Source organism: Camarhynchus parvulus, chromosome 23, assembly GCF_901933205.1.
Source record: "Camarhynchus parvulus chromosome 23, STF_HiC, whole genome shotgun sequence".
Lineage (NCBI taxonomy): Eukaryota > Metazoa > Chordata > Aves > Passeriformes > Thraupidae > Camarhynchus > Camarhynchus parvulus.
The window spans coordinates 3,338,887-3,355,355 of record NC_044593.1 but is presented as its reverse complement, the minus strand read 5'-3'; the positions used below and the strand labels follow the sequence as shown (position 1 = coordinate 3,355,355).

The 16,469-nt window shown below is 47.6% G+C and overlaps 1 protein-coding gene across 2 annotated transcripts in view; it reads left to right on the top strand.

Moving 5' to 3' along the window:
- GRIK3 (glutamate ionotropic receptor kainate type subunit 3) overlaps positions 1-16,469 on the top strand; it is a 124,580-nt gene that overhangs the window by 106,290 nt on the left and 1,821 nt on the right. The window contains exons 12-16 of one of the 2 annotated variants that reach the window (XM_030964670.1): positions 3,453-3,571; positions 5,981-6,198; positions 13,252-13,474; positions 14,461-14,711; positions 15,991-16,443. In XM_030964670.1, the coding sequence (XP_030820530.1) occupies positions 3,453-3,571; positions 5,981-6,198; positions 13,252-13,474; positions 14,461-14,711; positions 15,991-16,185 (1,006 nt within the window). In that variant the 3' untranslated portion in view covers positions 16,186-16,443. Of the gene's footprint in view, positions 1-3,452; positions 3,572-5,980; positions 6,199-13,251; positions 13,475-14,460; positions 14,712-15,990; positions 16,444-16,469 lie in introns of those variants that run through there. The other variant, XM_030964669.1, reaches the window with a different exon arrangement.

The following is a 16,469-nucleotide window of genomic DNA, read 5'->3' as shown; positions in this document are numbered from 1 at the left end:
AGTAATGGAAACAATATCTGCTTTTGACCCCAGCAAGGCCTCTGAAATCCAATTCTCAGCAGAAAACCACAATCAAAATAGAAAAGCCTTAATTCAGAGACATGACTCTTCTGAACTAGGCACAAGAGCCCTCTGCTCATGCCATAACCATAGGTCAATGCCACTTAAAACAGACTCAGGAACTATTTAGAGGCAGGCAAAGGATGGATTTGGTTCATCTGTCATTTTAATCAGCCTTTCTTCACTATTGATGGAGCTCCCAGCCCCCAGAGAGCCACTAACACTGGCTGTCCCCATGGCTGTAGGCGATGCTGTGTCTGGAGGCTGTGGTGCCAGGCTGGCACCTGTCCTTGGGCTCAAACAGCCTCCAAATTACACCAAACCCCTTTGGATGCTTGGCAGGGTGGATTTAATCTTCATCCTAATTGCAGCGAGGTCTGGTGTGGCATTCACATTCTCTGGAAAAAAATCATTTCTCCCCGGATTTTTCTCCTGGGAAGCTGAGAGGCCTCAGAGAAAAAGGAAAACAAATCTGATCTCATTTGCTTCTCCTGCGTTTTGCTCATGTGGAATGTGTTTGGGGATTGTTTATCCACAGGTGATTGTTTCATTGGATTCTGCTGTGAGTTGTTTTCACTCTTTGGCCAATTAGGGCCAAGCTGTGTGGGGACTCTGGAAAGAGTCACAAGTTTTCATTGTTATCTTTTTAACCTGTAAGTATCCTTTCTGTGTTCTTTAGTATAGTATAGTATAGTATAGTATTCTTTAATATAATATAGTATTATAAAGTAATGAATTTGCCTTCTGGAGTCAAAAAATAAAATTAGCTCTTCATGGAGTCAGATTCATCATTCCTGCCTTCATCAGGGCATTCCCTGTACATACAGTAGTCTGGGTCGTCTATTGAAAATTTCTCTGGAGACACAGTTTAGACTCAAAAGTATTTTGTGTTAGATCTTTCAAATTTCTTCCAGATGCTTCAATTTCCTGCCCAAAAAGCTGAAAGAAGCAGGAGAATGATGCTAGGTTTTGATGAAATACTTCTCAGAGCCCACAGTGCATATGAGGATGAGGGAAGAGGATCTTGAATTCCCCAATTGATTTGAACTCTGGGGTCAATGAGCTCCTCTCCCTCCTTCCTTCGTTACCTCTTGCTTCCACTAATGGTTTTTTTGCTGTGGAGGCTGTGGCTGCTTTGCAGATTTCTGAATATTTCTCTGTCATTTGAGCTCCACCAGTAGGTTTTTGCTCAGGCCTTGAAGTTCTCCAGCGTGTCATCTTTCCAGGCTCATTGATCTTACCCATTCCCTTTCTTTTTCATAGTGTTTCATTGGCAGCCCAAGAAAGTTCTAATCTAATTCCTGAACTCTGGCTTTATCTGACAGAAAGGACCAAGACACCATCCTTTATCCACCTCTGGTGTGAATCTATGGCAAGTTCCAAGGAATAAGCAGCATGTAAAGCCAGGTCTGAGTTCAGCCTGGTTCTTGTTTCCTTGCTGATTTCCTCTGATTTAGAGAGCAGAGAAGGGAGAGCAGCAAGGAGACCCCAACCTGGATGAACAAGCAGCAATGCCAGGGTGCAGCCTGAGCAGGTTCCACACCCCAAACCCAGCCCAGGGAACAGTCCCTGCTGCAGGAAAGTGAGATAAACCAGGGAGGAAAGGAGAGCTCATTGCACTGTACCTTGAAGGTGGAAAACAGAAGCAAAAAGTGGCACAGCTGTGCCCAGGGTAACCTTTTCCAAAGCCACAGGAGCATGGGCTGTGTTTTGTCCATCCTCAGGGATGGTTTTCCCCCAGACCCCTCCCATGCTTGGCACTGCCAGGACCCCAGCTCTGCACTGCCACATGCCCAGGGCAGGTTTCAGTGCCAGGAGGTTTCTGGCAGGGATCTGGGACCCTTCTCCAAACAAATCCAGCTGTCTGAGTGAGGCCACCCTGGAATGGAGCCACGAACCCTCTCCTTGGGTGGTGGCACATCTGGTGGGGAATTACAGAGGGAAGCATCTCCTGATAGAGGCTGTGGGCTGGGCCTTGAGAAGGGGCTGTTGTGAATCTCCAGGGATTCCAGAAGGAAGCGGAGATGATAATTAATGCCTGGTTCAAAAGCAATTATACCAATTATGTTTTTAATTTAATCTCTGCAAAATTTGGGACTCTCAGAAAAATGTAAATAAACAGCTCTAAAAATATTAACATCTCTCCTGCTTAGCATCCTCCCCAGATCCTGGCTAAACGAGCTCATTCCCAGCAGTGCTTGCCTGCCAATCTTGGGCAGAATTTGCAGAGATATTCCTTGGAAATTCCCTCAGTCTTGCTCAAGAACTGCAGGGCTATCCATGGAAATTCATCCCCACAGGGAATTAGTTTGTCGACAGCAAAGTGCCACCACATTCCAGTGTTCTGCCAGTGCCCTGACTGGGCCAAACTCCTGCTTGTCGGGATGGTGGAAGGTTCTACTTCTCAGTGTCCTAAATCCCACCCTGATTCCCAAGTGCCTTGGTGGGAGAATCTCCTGAAATACCAGTTTGTCTCTGCTACTACTGCAGGATGACCAAGGCTTCTCCTTAGTCAACCAAAAATGCCATTTTTTTCCACATTTTCAAATTCTTACATACAAGAGGTTATGTGTCTGGACCCCATCCCATCCCATCCCATCCCATCCCATCCCATCCCATCCCATCCCATCCCATCCCATCCCATCCCACCATCACATGCTCTGGCTGCTGTTGTAGGACACAGTAGTGAAAAGATGATCCAAAGTGACCAAAGGTTCTGGGGAAGCCATCTGAGACACCTCAGGAGGACTTGGCTTCCCAGGTCCCTGCTCTCCAGAATACAGGACACAGACTTACAGCTGTGTGGGTGGCTTAGGCTGAATTTGCCTTTTTCTCTATAAAGCTGTGCACCAGAGGGTCAGCAGCCCCTGCACAGCAGCGCCAGAGGCATTGAGAGTCCTTTATTCCAGTTCCTTTAGGTTCTTGTCCTGACACATCCCAACTAACTGATGCCTTAAGATTTTAGCCTTTATATTTTTCAAATCCTGTGCTGCCTTAGTCCATAACTCCATAGAGAAGTGTTGGTTAACAATCTTCACCTTTTGGCCAGACAGAACAATTCCTCTAGACCTGAGATCCAAGGACACCCTACAGCCTCAGGCACTGGAAAATATAAGCTAAAGGGAAATGTGAGGAGCAAACTGGGAGTATTTGACTTCATTATCTGAAGCCGTAATTAAGGATTAACCCCTGATATGCAAATGGACCAAACTCATAACTGTATGAAAAACTCATGACCATTTTGGATGTAGTCTTGGAAGGCTTTGGCTGCCCAGGGTGTATCTATTGAAGGCCTTTAATAAATACCTACTCTTATTTTAATCCTGGCTAGTCTCTGTCCTAGGGAGCCCCTCAAGGCACCATCAGGAGCTCTGTTTCCCTGTGTGCTGCAGGTTCAGCCCATATGAGTGGTATGATGCCCACCCCTGCAACCCGGGCTCTGACATCGTGGAGAACAACTTCACCCTCCTGAACAGCTTCTGGTTTGGGATGGGAGCGCTGATGCAGCAAGGTAAGGGCCACCCACCTGCTCTTAGGGCTTTTTAAATTCAAAATTTGCTTTGGATGCAACCTCCCAGCACCTCCTGGCCCCTGCAGCTCCAAGGAGGAGCACTGCCTTCATCTCCCTCAGCTGCTTCATCCCCCCACATCCCACAGATTCTGCAAATTCCTCTTTCTGTTAATTCCAACAATTTCTTCCCAAACCAGTTGCGGGGAGGGGCTGTGTGGGTTTGCTTTCTGGAGGGGCCCCCCTTTGGAGATTCTCTCCCAAATTTGCCCTAAACCAGGACAAAATTTGGCGCCCAATGTGGAGCACTAGAAAAGGGTGAGGCTCCAGAGCACCTACAGTATATTGATGACATCGTTGTGTGGGGGAACACAGCTGTGGAAGTGTTGTTCGGTTTCAGGATGTCTGACCTGGCTCTCTCTCTGATCTAAATCAACTTTTCCAGCAGACAGGGTGCCTTGCCCTCTGCTCCCTCCCCATTTTTCCCCTCCCCGGTCACTCTGAGCAGTGTGAGATGCTCTGAAGCTCCCCCAGCCTGGAGGAGCTGCCCTGGAGCCTGTGCCCAGGAGCCCCTCAGGAGAGCTGGCAGTGGCACTGGTGTGAGCCACCAGGGTCACAGGGAGCCCAGAAATGGGGCAGGGATGGGATTACACCCCTGTGTGTGTGAATGGAATACAGAGATGCAATGAACAGAGTAAATCTGTTCAGAAGGCAGCAGGGAGCAGCTCTGAATAAGGAACGAAATTCAGCTGCGATCTAATTGCAGAAAATCCAGGAATAGAAATAAGTGGAAAATGTCAAACATTTGTCACACTTTAATTTACCGTGTATCAGTGGTTATATCCAGAGAGCAAAAGAAGCACAGCCTTGGCTCAGTGGCAGGCACAGAGCTGCTCTGAGCTCCACTGCTGCCTGTAATAGAGATTCCTCCTGGATCTCAGCTGCCCTCGTGGACAGTGACAGTTCCCAGCAAGGCAGTTTAGCAGCATGAATCATCCCTCTTATCAGATGCTGATAAATGAAAAGAGCTATATTCTTTTTAACTCAATTCTGCATCTGAGAAGAAAAATATTTCAAAGCCAGACTGATGTCACAGCATCCAATGCATCAAAGGGCCGGAGATGGAAGAGGGAAGAAGAAGGATCTTGAGGAGAACCAAAGCACCCTCAATACCCAGGACTCCTCCTCTTCCTGGTGTCTCCTTGCTGCACTCTGAAGGGAGGAAAACTACACCCCATGCTCTGCTTTGATGCCACACAGCCTAAAATTGCTTTGCAAAGCCCAATCTTTGTTGCACTTTCCTGGCTGATAAATCCTCTGAGCACAGCTGTTTCAAACCCAAAGCTCTTGCCTGGCTTTAAAAGGTGTTTTGGGTGATTACAAAAATAGCACAACCCATTTAGCCCTTCATGTCTGCTCAATAAAAGTCATTCCAGACCCACTACACCTTTTATGCTGTAACATCTCCTGCTTCCCCATTTCTGACTGGCATTCAAAGCCCTGGACCCTGATAGTGCCTTTCTCTTGGTGTTTGATTTTTTTTAAACCTTGTGTATTTGAACACACTCCCCAGAGTGAGTCTTTTGAAAATAATCTGTATAAAAGCAAAGCCCTTTTTAAATGGCAGAACAAAACACTCATAAAAGTTCATAAATAGCTTGCTATTTAAATCTCATAAAAGCAGCCCAGTTAATTACTTCAGTTTGGATGTATCCTGTAAATTGGGCACTGTACCCAAGGTCAGTAATCAAGGAAGAGGGTTTTTCTGCAAATGCTACAAAAACCCTACTGATTTCCTTGCATGCAAGATGTCTGGATAATTTGTCTTAAAACCAGTTGGCTTTACTTGCGTGGCTGTAGCAGTTTTGACAGTGAAATCTGATCATACATATATATATTTATGTGTATAAAATGTACGTATGGATAGAAAAAATGGGGGTTTTCCCTCTATTTCCTCTGCCCTCCTTCCCCTGTCCCAGGCTCGGAGCTGATGCCCAAAGCCCTGTCTACTGATGTCCTTGCATGCAAAATGCCTGGATAATTTGCCTCAAAACCAGTTGGCTTTAATTGCATGGCTGTAACAGTTCTGACAGTGAAACCTGATTTTATATGTATTTATGTATATAAAATGTACATATGGATACATAAGATGGGTTCTTTCCGTCTATTTCCTCTGCCCTCCTTCCCTGTCCCCCCAGGCTCAGAGCTGATGCCCAAAGCCCTGTCTACTGATGTCCTTACATGCAAGATGTCTGGATAATTTGCCTCAAAACCAGTTGTGTGGCTGTAACATTTTTGACAGTGAAACCTGATCACATATATATAAAAATACATACATAAAATGTACATATAGGTACATTAGATGGGTTTTTTCCCTCTATTTCCTCTGCCCTCCTTCCCCTGTCCCCCCAGGCTCGGAGCTGATGCCCAAAGCCCTGTCTACACGGATCATTGGTGGCATATGGTGGTTCTTCACCCTCATTATCATCTCGTCCTACACGGCCAACCTCGCAGCCTTCCTGACCGTGGAGAGGATGGAGTCCCCCATCGACTCGGCAGATGACTTGGCAAAGCAGACAAAAATAGAGTATGGAGCAGTGAAGGATGGAGCTACCATGACCTTCTTCAAGGTGAGACCAGGCAGAGGCTTTCTGCCTTCCAGGCAGAGATGCCAACGGGAGCCAGGACAAAGATCCAAAGACAGAAATCCTCCCAAGCCGCCCCTGCTGCTCCTTCTTGCAGCTTCTTTCAGTCTCACATCTTGCCCAGACTGAGACTGACACTCACCTGAGTCCCACCAAGGCTAAATCCCCCTCCCTGTTGTTAAATGAAGTCACAGCTACTAAATTAAACTGATCTTACACTTTTGCAGGCTCTCCCCAATATTGGCTCAAGCACCCAAAAACGTAGCATGTGCCAAAGTTCAGCTTGTATTAAAGCCCTGCAGAAACATCTTACATTCCCTAAAGCACCTTCCCAATTTCCACATCTGACCCATCCAGCTTCTTCCTTGCCCCATAGAGCCCCCAGGCTGACCCAGCCAGCCTTCAGGGACAGAGGAGAGCCCAAATAAAACCCACAGCTGGACAGATGTTGCCAAGTGTCCTCCCTGGCCTGTATTTTTTACTGCTGAAATATCTTTCTTGTCCTTCAGGTATTCATATCAATGTAATCCAGTTTTATTAACCTCTGAGATCCAGGGCAAGGTAACACTCACTACCAGTGCATCACAATCCAATTGCATTAATTTCGTCTATTTAAAGCATAATTAAATTCAGAAGTCAGTCAGATTCCACCACAGCTTCAAAAATAGAAAGAAACTGAGAGATGTAAAATGACCTTTAAAACCACTGCTGGCCTGTAAAAACCCAGTTTGAAAAGAGAGAGAATAAAGGGATAGAAATGAAGGGTGATTAAGGAATTATCACCCTGGCAAGGAAAGAGGCCCAAAGGAAGATCCCAGGCTTTGGCTCAGGAAGGGGAGCTGGCTCCCCCTTACCTCTGGCTCCTTCCCCCTCCACCACCCTAATGCAGAAGGAAATACATGTGTCTAGCACAGTTCAGCCTTTACCAAGCAGTTTGTGCCTGGTGCTGCAAGATCTGAGCAGGCACAGGGCGATGGCAGCTTGATGAGGGCTCAGCAGTTTAATTGGCAAGACTCATTAAAGGAAGGCAATATGCTGGATTTTAATAATAGAGGGAGCATTGTTCCCATGCAACTTCTCCTGGCTCTGATCTGGCTGAGAAGGCACTGTCCTCCCTGGATGTGTGTCCTGACTCTGACAGGCAGCAGCAGATAAAGAACCACAGAAAGGGTGGTTTGCAGTTGATAAAGAGCCACAGAGGAGGTGGTTTGATCTTTAGTGATTCTGGGAATGCCCAGTTTGCCTCCTGCCATGGAGCTGCTCCGTGCAGTTCTGTCCATGGCGCAGGCAGATGTGTGGTGGTGTTTTCCAAAGCCAAATAACCGTGGAAGAGCCAGCAGGGAAAGGCAGGCTGTAACTGTGTGCTTTAACTGTGCCTTCCAATACGAGTTTTATATGGGAATAAAAGGAAACTGTCTCTTTTAACAATCATCAGGACACAGTATATTTATTGCTTCATATCATTATCCATCAGAATCATACTTCAGGCTTCTAACTGCCTTGGCATGGTTTATTGATGCAGAGTATTTTCCTTTCCCTTTTTATTATCACTGTTGTATGGAGATGAATTCTCAGGAATGTCCCTTCTGACAAGCATTTCCATTACTGGAGCAGCAGGAGCTCTGCTCACTTGTCCTTCCTGTACAGAGGGATTTGGGACAGACAGGATTTGTCCCAGCTCCAACAAGGTCTTTGTTCTCACCTGGGTCATTCCTGTGGTGGGTTTGGTTCAGCTGCTCTGTCAGTGCCACCTCCATGGGGACACCTGTCACACACAGAGCTCCAGGTGCCAGCTGAACATCCACCCTCCCTCAGATGGAAGAACAGCATCAGGCTTCCCTGCCTTCCTCTGCCCTGCTCCAGGGGTTCCAGCAGAGACAGCCCACACCAGCCAGGGCTCCTGAATCATTCCTGCAGATCCAGAGCAACCCAGCAGCTCTGAACACACTGTCACTGCTGGGACAAAAGGCTGATGGCAGCACACCCATGAGGATCTCACCTGCTCCGTGGATTACCTATATATTTAGTACATTTTAGTATATTTAGTATATTATTTACCTATATATTTTAGTATATTTAGCTATACTTGGCCCAAATTGCTGCCTGGCTCTTTATGTGGCTGTTCCCCAGATTCATTCCCCTCACAGCAGGGTCTCACTCTTTCCTTCCTTTCTCCCTGTTGAATCAGCTGCAAGCTGCACACACCAGCCCTGAGCACCCCTGGGCCCTGCAGCCCCTCTGTCAGGGCCCATTCTGTCCATGCTGGGTCCCCCCAGGAGTGCAGGAGGAGAGCAGCACCCTGATCCTGGGGAGAATGGACAATGGAGGAAGAGGAAGAGGAAGAGGAAGGCAGACACCTTGCACGCTGTTCCATGAGATGGATCCCAAAGCACTGACCTGTGCTCAGGCCTGAGAGCTTGTGCAGAGCTCATCAGGGACACTGCAGAAGTTCAAATGGAGGTTCTAAATGGAAGTTCCAAATGGAAGTTCCAAATGGAACCAAAACCCCTCTGGGATAGCCTCTCTGGGATGCTGCTCCCACAAAATTTGGCCCCATGCAGCCAAACAAACCAAGAGAGGGAAGAAGAGAGAGCTTTATTGGCACATTCTGGCTTCATGGAAAGAACTTTTGAGAAGCTCTTTACTCCCTGGCAATGCAGATTGAGTTACAGGAATAAACATGGATCAATTAATTTAGGAACAGCATCTAGAGTTCATTATAACTCATAAATCCTTCCCACCCTGCAGAGGATGCTGCCTCTCTGAATGGAAGGCCAGATCTCATGTGCAGTCTGGAGTCTGGCTGTGAGTGTGTGTACACAGATACTCATACAGAAATGTTAAATCCTCAAGACTAAGTATCTTCAGTTGGTGGAAATCAATTTATTTTTTTCATACAGGCTGGAATTGAAAATCTTAAGCCTGAAAGTTCCTTTCTTGCCAATTTGGCTGATAAAAAAGCGTATATGTCTTGGCAAGATGCCTCGTAGGGGCTCCTCTAAACGATTCCATTAATTGATTTGGGTGGCTGGCCCTGCAGAACTGCTTATTAAAGGTGGCTCCTGAGCTGTGACTCTGAAGAATGAACTCGGAGGCGTTCTCGGCGTCGCTGCCTTCGCAGGGGCTGGCACTCTGCTTTCACACACACATCTCATTTAACTCTAACACGGGCTGATTAAGATGCAGAGCACAACAGAGCAGATTCTGGTGTTATTTATCCTGAATAAATCAAGGAGAAGCTCCACTCGTGTGAGCAGGAGTGAGACTCGAGCCCGCTGTGTGAGCCACTGTGGCGGTGTTCACAGGGGTTCTTGGATGGGGGAAAAGACGAGGATCTGACTCCGTGTTTCAGAAGGCTGATTTATTATTTTATGATATATATTACATTAAAACTATACTAAAAGAATAGAAGAAAGGATTTCATCAGAAGGTTATAGGAATAGGAAGGAATGATAACAAAGGTTTGTGGCTCAGGCTCTGTGTCCAAGCCAGCTGGGCTGTGATTGGCCATTAATTACAAACATCCAACATGGGCCAATCACAGATGCACCTATTGCATTCCACAGCAGCAGACAATCATGGTTTACACTTTGTTCCTGAGGCCTCTCAGCTTCTCAGGAGGAAAAATCCTAAGGAAAGGATTTTTCATAAAAGATGCCTGCGACAAGCCATGGCTGCAGCAGCAGCAGCCCTTGATAATTAGCAATGTCTCCATCATTCCCAACATCTCGGGGCTTCTGACACAGGAACCTCTCTGCCAGTGTCAGATCATTTATCTTAATGCTTCAGAGCACCCAAACAGCTCCTCCTCATCTACCTTTGGCAGCCCAGTTGTCACTGAGGGGGACCTGGGGACATTCCAGAGGATGTGGGGGCACAGGAGAGTCCCTTTACCCACAGCCAACTGAGATATGCTTCTTTTTGAGCCCATACAAGTAAATGGTGAATCTCTTGAGAATAAATTAGCACCCAGCCACAGCACAGCAAATCCCAGATCAGACCAGGAACTAACCCCAGTTTTTAAACTATGGTAAAATCAAGGGTGCAGCAACATAAAATGTACACACAAATGAAGAACACGGAAAAAAACATCAGCAAAATAAACACAATTTAAGGCATTCTTTATTACTAAATTAGTACTAAGATGGTTTTGCTTATTTCTGTGCTGCAATCCTGGCTGACAAAATCCAAATTCCCATCAATAAGCAACACCTTTGCAGTGTGGCTCAAGTATTTGAGAGGAGGAAGGGGAGAAATGAACTTTTCCTTCAACTACAAAGCATGTTCTGTGGCTTAATTGGGCGTGAGCTGGAGCAGGGCCACTCCTGCCCTCGCTGCTCCTGTGATTTGGGATTGATGACCAACATCACTCCCACAGCTGCTTCTGCGTTTGTAGCAAACCATCAGCCTGTGAGGGCTGGGCTGGGAATTACAGCTGGGGAATTTTCCCTTGGAAAAGCAGTTTTCTCAGCAGGTTTTATAGCCTGAAGCTGGGTGTGAGCTGCCTTGGCATCACCAATGGCCTGCCCTCCCTGCTGGAGTGACCCCCAGCTCCTCTGCCCTGCTGGGTCTCAGCCCTGAGCCCAGGTCTGTGTCCCAGCTCTCTTTAGGCACAAGTGAGCAGTGACAGCAGTGACAGCAGTGACAGCAGCTCCATCCTCTCTGCCAGCCCTTCCCAGTTGTGCCCCAGCTGCAGGAATGCTCCACCCCTGGCAGGGCTGAGCTGGGCTCAAAGCGGCACAGCCACAAGTGACAAATCTGGGCTTTTCCTGGCCTCCCAAACACAATTAAGTCCTTTCAAGCTGGTCAGGAGTAGTGATTTAAGAGAAGAAGAGAAAAGTGGTTTTTCTCTTCCAGGGAGTCCTGTCTCATGTAATTTCTGTTGCCTGAAGAGGTCCAGTGCCTCATGCAAGTCCCATTTGCTTCACTAAATGCAGCCTATTGATTTTTTGCCAGTTTATTTTGCTCTGCGCTCTAAACTGGGAGAACACTGATGCTAAAAGCTCTGTGTCAACACTCGAGGAGCATTAAATGCAGAAAGAGAAGAAGAGAGAGGGAGAGCCAAGGAACCCAGAGGCCTCTGATGTGAACTATATAAATGTTAAACAAGTCCTTATCAGCCAGCCGAGCACACGATTCATTTCAATTACCCATTGTAATGTACAGATATTTAATAATCCTTTTGGAGGCTACATTTCTTGCTGCTCTTTGAGGTTTGATAGATGCCACAAATCTACCTTATAGGCACTGGTCCAGATTTTCAGGCGAGGGAGATTATCCTGCCTCTTGAATGAAGTTTGCTCCAGCACATCCACTGCTGAGCATTCATCAAGTGGATTATAACGAGCACGAGCTTTAATGGAGAAGAAATGAATCCCTGGGTATTTCAGTCAGGAGAAGGGGCCCACAGGGTTAAAGGCAGAGGAACAGCCTTTGTTTGAACAGCACTGCACTACCCTGCTTTGGGGTGATGAGCTTTTGTTTAACTTTGGCTAAACATGCTGGAATAAAGGAGGTGGATGGGCAAAGCATTTGGAAAATGAAGCATTACAAGGGACTTTCAGCTACCTCACCATTATTTATTATGGTTTTATCAGAAGAACCCGTGCTGGCACATTTTGGGTGATACTGACAAAATGATGGGGAGCTGTGGCAGCAGCAGTTGGGCTGGGCTTGGGCTCCATCTCCTGCTTTCTCATGGAAGGACAGAGACCTGTGGAGAGATAAACGAGGCTGAAATCACAGCTCTGCAGCAGCCACTCCTCGTGCAGCAGCTGCTGAGAGGCCACCCTGATTCCAGACACAGCACAGACACTTATCTGCCCCCTGACTTATCAGCCAGCTCCAGGCTCACCAAGCAGCACAGGGGAGGAAGATGTTTGCCTGTCTAAGCTGCCTCATATGAAATAAGAAGGCAAAAACAGATCTAGGAAAAACAAGAAATGGGGCAGGAAAGAAGAACGGTGCATAAAGGAGCTGGCAGCAGTGAGAACACAAATCTGAATATCCAAGTGTTGTCCCAGGGCTGGTCTGAGGGAGAAGCACTGACCCACGGGAGCACTGGGACCAGCAAAGGGGCAAGAGGACACTGCTCTGCCTGTCTGGGAAATCTTCCTGAACTAAAGCCAGTTCTGACCAGCAGTCTGGTGTAGTGGAAGGTGTCCCTGCCCATGGCATGGTGGGGGGAACAGGATGAGCTTTAAGGATGAGCTTTTTTCCCAGCTCAAACCATTCTGGGATTCTGAGATTCTGTGCTTTTCAGGATGACTGACAGGGACAACTCAGAAAGTGCTCGTAGATAAATGGTACTTTTCAAATGTTATGGCAAGACATAAAATAACCATATTTCTTCTCACTCAACACATTTTCTGTAAGAAAAAAAAACATTCACATGAATAGCAAGCTAGAAAACATATTCCATCCTTTGCAACAGAATGTCTGCTGATAGTGAAAGAATATCCATGTTTATTTTTAGCCGTAAGACAATCTTCTTGAATATCTCTGTGCTTCTGTTTACGTGGGTACGTTAAATCTGTTTGGCAGTTGCACATATCTCAGAGGAGACTCGTTTCCTTGCCATGCTTGAGGAAAGACAAAAATATCAGAGTGTGTGTAGAGAAAACCACGTCCTCCAAAACTCTCTGTTCTTTCTGCATGCAGAAACATTACAGGGTAAACAAATCATGGGTAGGAAGTGAACACATTTAAGCAGATCTGGGAGTCAAGGGGGCTGCAGGGCTTTGGGCAGGTTCAGTTCCAACTCAGGACCTGAACCACATGCACAGTGGGGTGTTTGCTGCCACTCTTGTGTCTCTTTAAGGCAACATAAATCTAAACAATGCTGGGCAGTGAAGGCATTTAAGACAAAGTCAAATTCATGGCTGCTCCACTGTGTGATCTGCTTTCAACTCTTTATTATTATTATTATTATTATTACTATTATTATTATTATTATTATTTACTGAAAAGATACCAGCTTTCAGCAAATGGAGAATTCATTCTTATTTTGAGGCTGGGGGGGGGGTATTGTTTTTCCAGAAATCCAAAATCTCCACGTTTGAAAAAATGTGGGCATTCATGAGCAGCAAACCCACGGCACTGGTCAAGAACAATGAGGAGGGGATCCAGCGAACCCTGACAGCTGATTATGCTCTGCTGATGGAGTCCACCACCATCGAGTACATCACCCAGAGGAACTGCAACCTCACGCAGATCGGGGGGCTCATCGACACCAAAGGCTATGGCATTGGGACACCCATGGGTAAGTGACAGTTCTGCAGTGACCCCAAGGGGGGCTGGTCACCACAAACACAACACAAGTGATTGTTGCGTTGTGATTTCAGGGTTTACCTCAGAACCTCGGGTCCCTCCCATGATAATTCAATCCCAGGTGCATCAGCCACCTCTCCTTTCTCCTCCCAGCACTGTCTGTCACTCCTGGAATTCCAGAAGGGCATTGAGTGATTGGCAGATTCAAAGGATGCCCTCTACCCCTGGGGGGCATTGGGCCATCCAGGTGTCCTTTGTCCCTTTGTCCCTCCCCTCCTGTCCCTGCTTGGTGGCTCCCTGCCCCTTCCCTGCCCCTCTCCCCGGGGTTCAAAGGAGCAGCAGCCACGGGCTCAGGGAGTTCTGTTGGAGCTGGTGCTGCATTCAGAGGCCTGTGGGCCAGAATAAAGCTCTGGATCCAAACCCCCATCAGAACCGACTCCTTTCCTTCACCATCGCCTTAAAGCTTCTCTGCCAGAGGGAAACCTGAGGAGCAGCCCCTGGTATGGGGGGAAGCTCCATCCCAGCACCACCAGAGCTCCTGCAGGCCTGGACTTCTCTGCAGTGCCCAGAGCAGCACCCAGCCAGCCCAAAGTGTCTGTGGGGTGAAACACCACACACCAGCCAGCCAAAAGTGTCTGTGGGGTGAAACACCACACCCAGCCAGCCAAAAGTGTCTGTGGGGTGAAACACCACACACCCAGCCAGCCAAAAGTGTCTGTGGGGTGAAACACCACAGTGCTGCTGCTTGGTTCAGCACCAAGGGCCAGACAAGCTCAGGCAGGCTCCGTCCGGATATATTGGTAAATATTCCAATAGGTGATTAAGATAATCCACTACTCCCAGCAGCAAATTTCCAAATACCACTGTCTGCCCGTTGAAGAGAGGTCTGAACTGTGCTGCTTAACGCAGACACCTTCCCTGCTGGGTGGGATTTTTGTCTGCTTTTCCCTCTGTGTATAACACTGTCCCCACCCCCAGGGTCACCGTACAGGGACAAGATCACCATCGCCATCCTGCAGCTGCAGGAGGAGGACAAGCTCCACGTCATGAAGGAGAAGTGGTGGCGGGGGAATGGCTGCCCTGAGGATGAGAACAAGGAGGCCAGTGCTCTGGGTGTCCAGAACATCGGGGGCATCTTCATTGTCCTGGCAGCAGGCCTGGTGCTGTCTGTCTTCGTGGCCATGGTGGAGTTCATCTACAAGCTGCGCAAAACGGCGGAGCGCGAGCAGGTACTGACTGATTCCCCTGATTCTCTGCGTCCCCTTAGCCCAGCTCTGCATGCTGACCCCAGAGACAGGCAGGGAGAGGGCAGAGGGATCCAGCTTGGCACCCCTAAAATGCCATCCCCAGAGGCTCACTGGGCTGTCCCTCTGACAGCCTCCACTCGGGGGAAAGTCACGTCTGCTCTGATCAGAGTCTGCTGCTGCTGCAGCCAGACCAGGACACATTGGTAGGGTGGTTTAGAGCAAGCTGACAAATAAATCATTAAAATATAGGCAGAAGTCCCTAGGAGGGGCCTTTCTCAGCTGTTATACCCTCTTGAAATCACCTTGCACGTTCCAGGTGTGACTACCCATGCCTTCTCCCCAGTCCCATTCAAAGAGGAACAAGTCAGGGCTCACCAGGAAGCCTCTCACTGTCTCACAACTCAGCCACACTCACAGACACAGCCCATCATTGCTGATCAGTGTCCAGGAAACAACAGAACTGATTTTATGTCCTTCCCCTGCCCTGGGCGTCCCAGTGCAGTAAGTGGAACGTGCACTTGTGTGCATGACCAGAAATCAAAGTGAGCTGCCCTCCTAATGGATTGGACAGAGAAAGGAAAGCTGCCCGGTAGCAAGAGCTCCTCTAAAATCTCTAAATTCCTTAAAGTTTATGTCTCAGCATCATCCCCACTGTCCCAAATAAAGTCGGAGAACAGTGGCTGACAGGCTATGAGCTTTACAGTTACACACTAACAAATTGCAGGATTTAAAAAAAAAGAGCTAAAATGCTAAGGCATCACCTCCACTGTCCCAAATAAAATGGGAGAAGAGTGGCTGAGAGGTGCTTTACAGTTCCACACTAACAAACTGCAGGATTACAAATACCTAAAAATTATAAAAGCTGAAATGCTAAGGCATCACCTTCATTGTCCTAAATAAAGTGGGAGAACAGAGGATGACAGGCTATGGAGCTTTACAGTTCCACACTAACAAATTGCAGGATTACAAATACCTGAAAATTATAAAAGCTGAAATGCTAAGGCATCACCCCCACTGTCCCCAATAACATGGGAGAACAGTAGCTGATGAGCTTTACAGTTTCATGCTAACGAATTGCAGGATTACAAAAAAAAAGTTATAAGAGCTGAAATGCTAAGGCATCACCCCCACTGTCCCAAATAAAATGGGACAACAGTGGCTGACAGGCGCTTTACAGTTCCACACTAAGAAATTGCAGGATTACAAATATCTGAAAAATGTAAGAGCTGAAATGCTAAGGCATCACCCCCACTGTCCCCAGCGCTCCTTCTGCAGCGCCATGGCCGACGAGATCCGGCTGTCTCTCACCTGCCAGCGCCGGGTCAAGCACAAGCCCCAGCCCCCCGTGATGGTGAAGACGGACGCCGTGATCAACATGCACACCTTCAACGACCGCCGGCTGCCCGGCAAGGACAGCATGACCTGCAACACCGGACTGGCACCTGTGTTCCCCTAGGGAATGGCGCTGGGGGGGGTGGGAGGGAAGGAATGGCGGCAGACACGGCTGGATGCGCCCTGAACTAGGGAAGAATGGATTAAAAAACGAGAGAAAAAAAAAAAAAGAAAAAAAGCCTGGTTTGTTCATTTCGAGAACAAGGCCTTTGCAAGCCAGCTGCATCCATCACCGCAGAGGAGCCAGAACTTCCAAGCACGGACAGTAACGTGGGTCTTGGGGCTTTTTGCGTTTGTTTTGTTACTTTTCATTCCTTTTTTTTTTTTTTTTTTAATGCTTCGATCCTC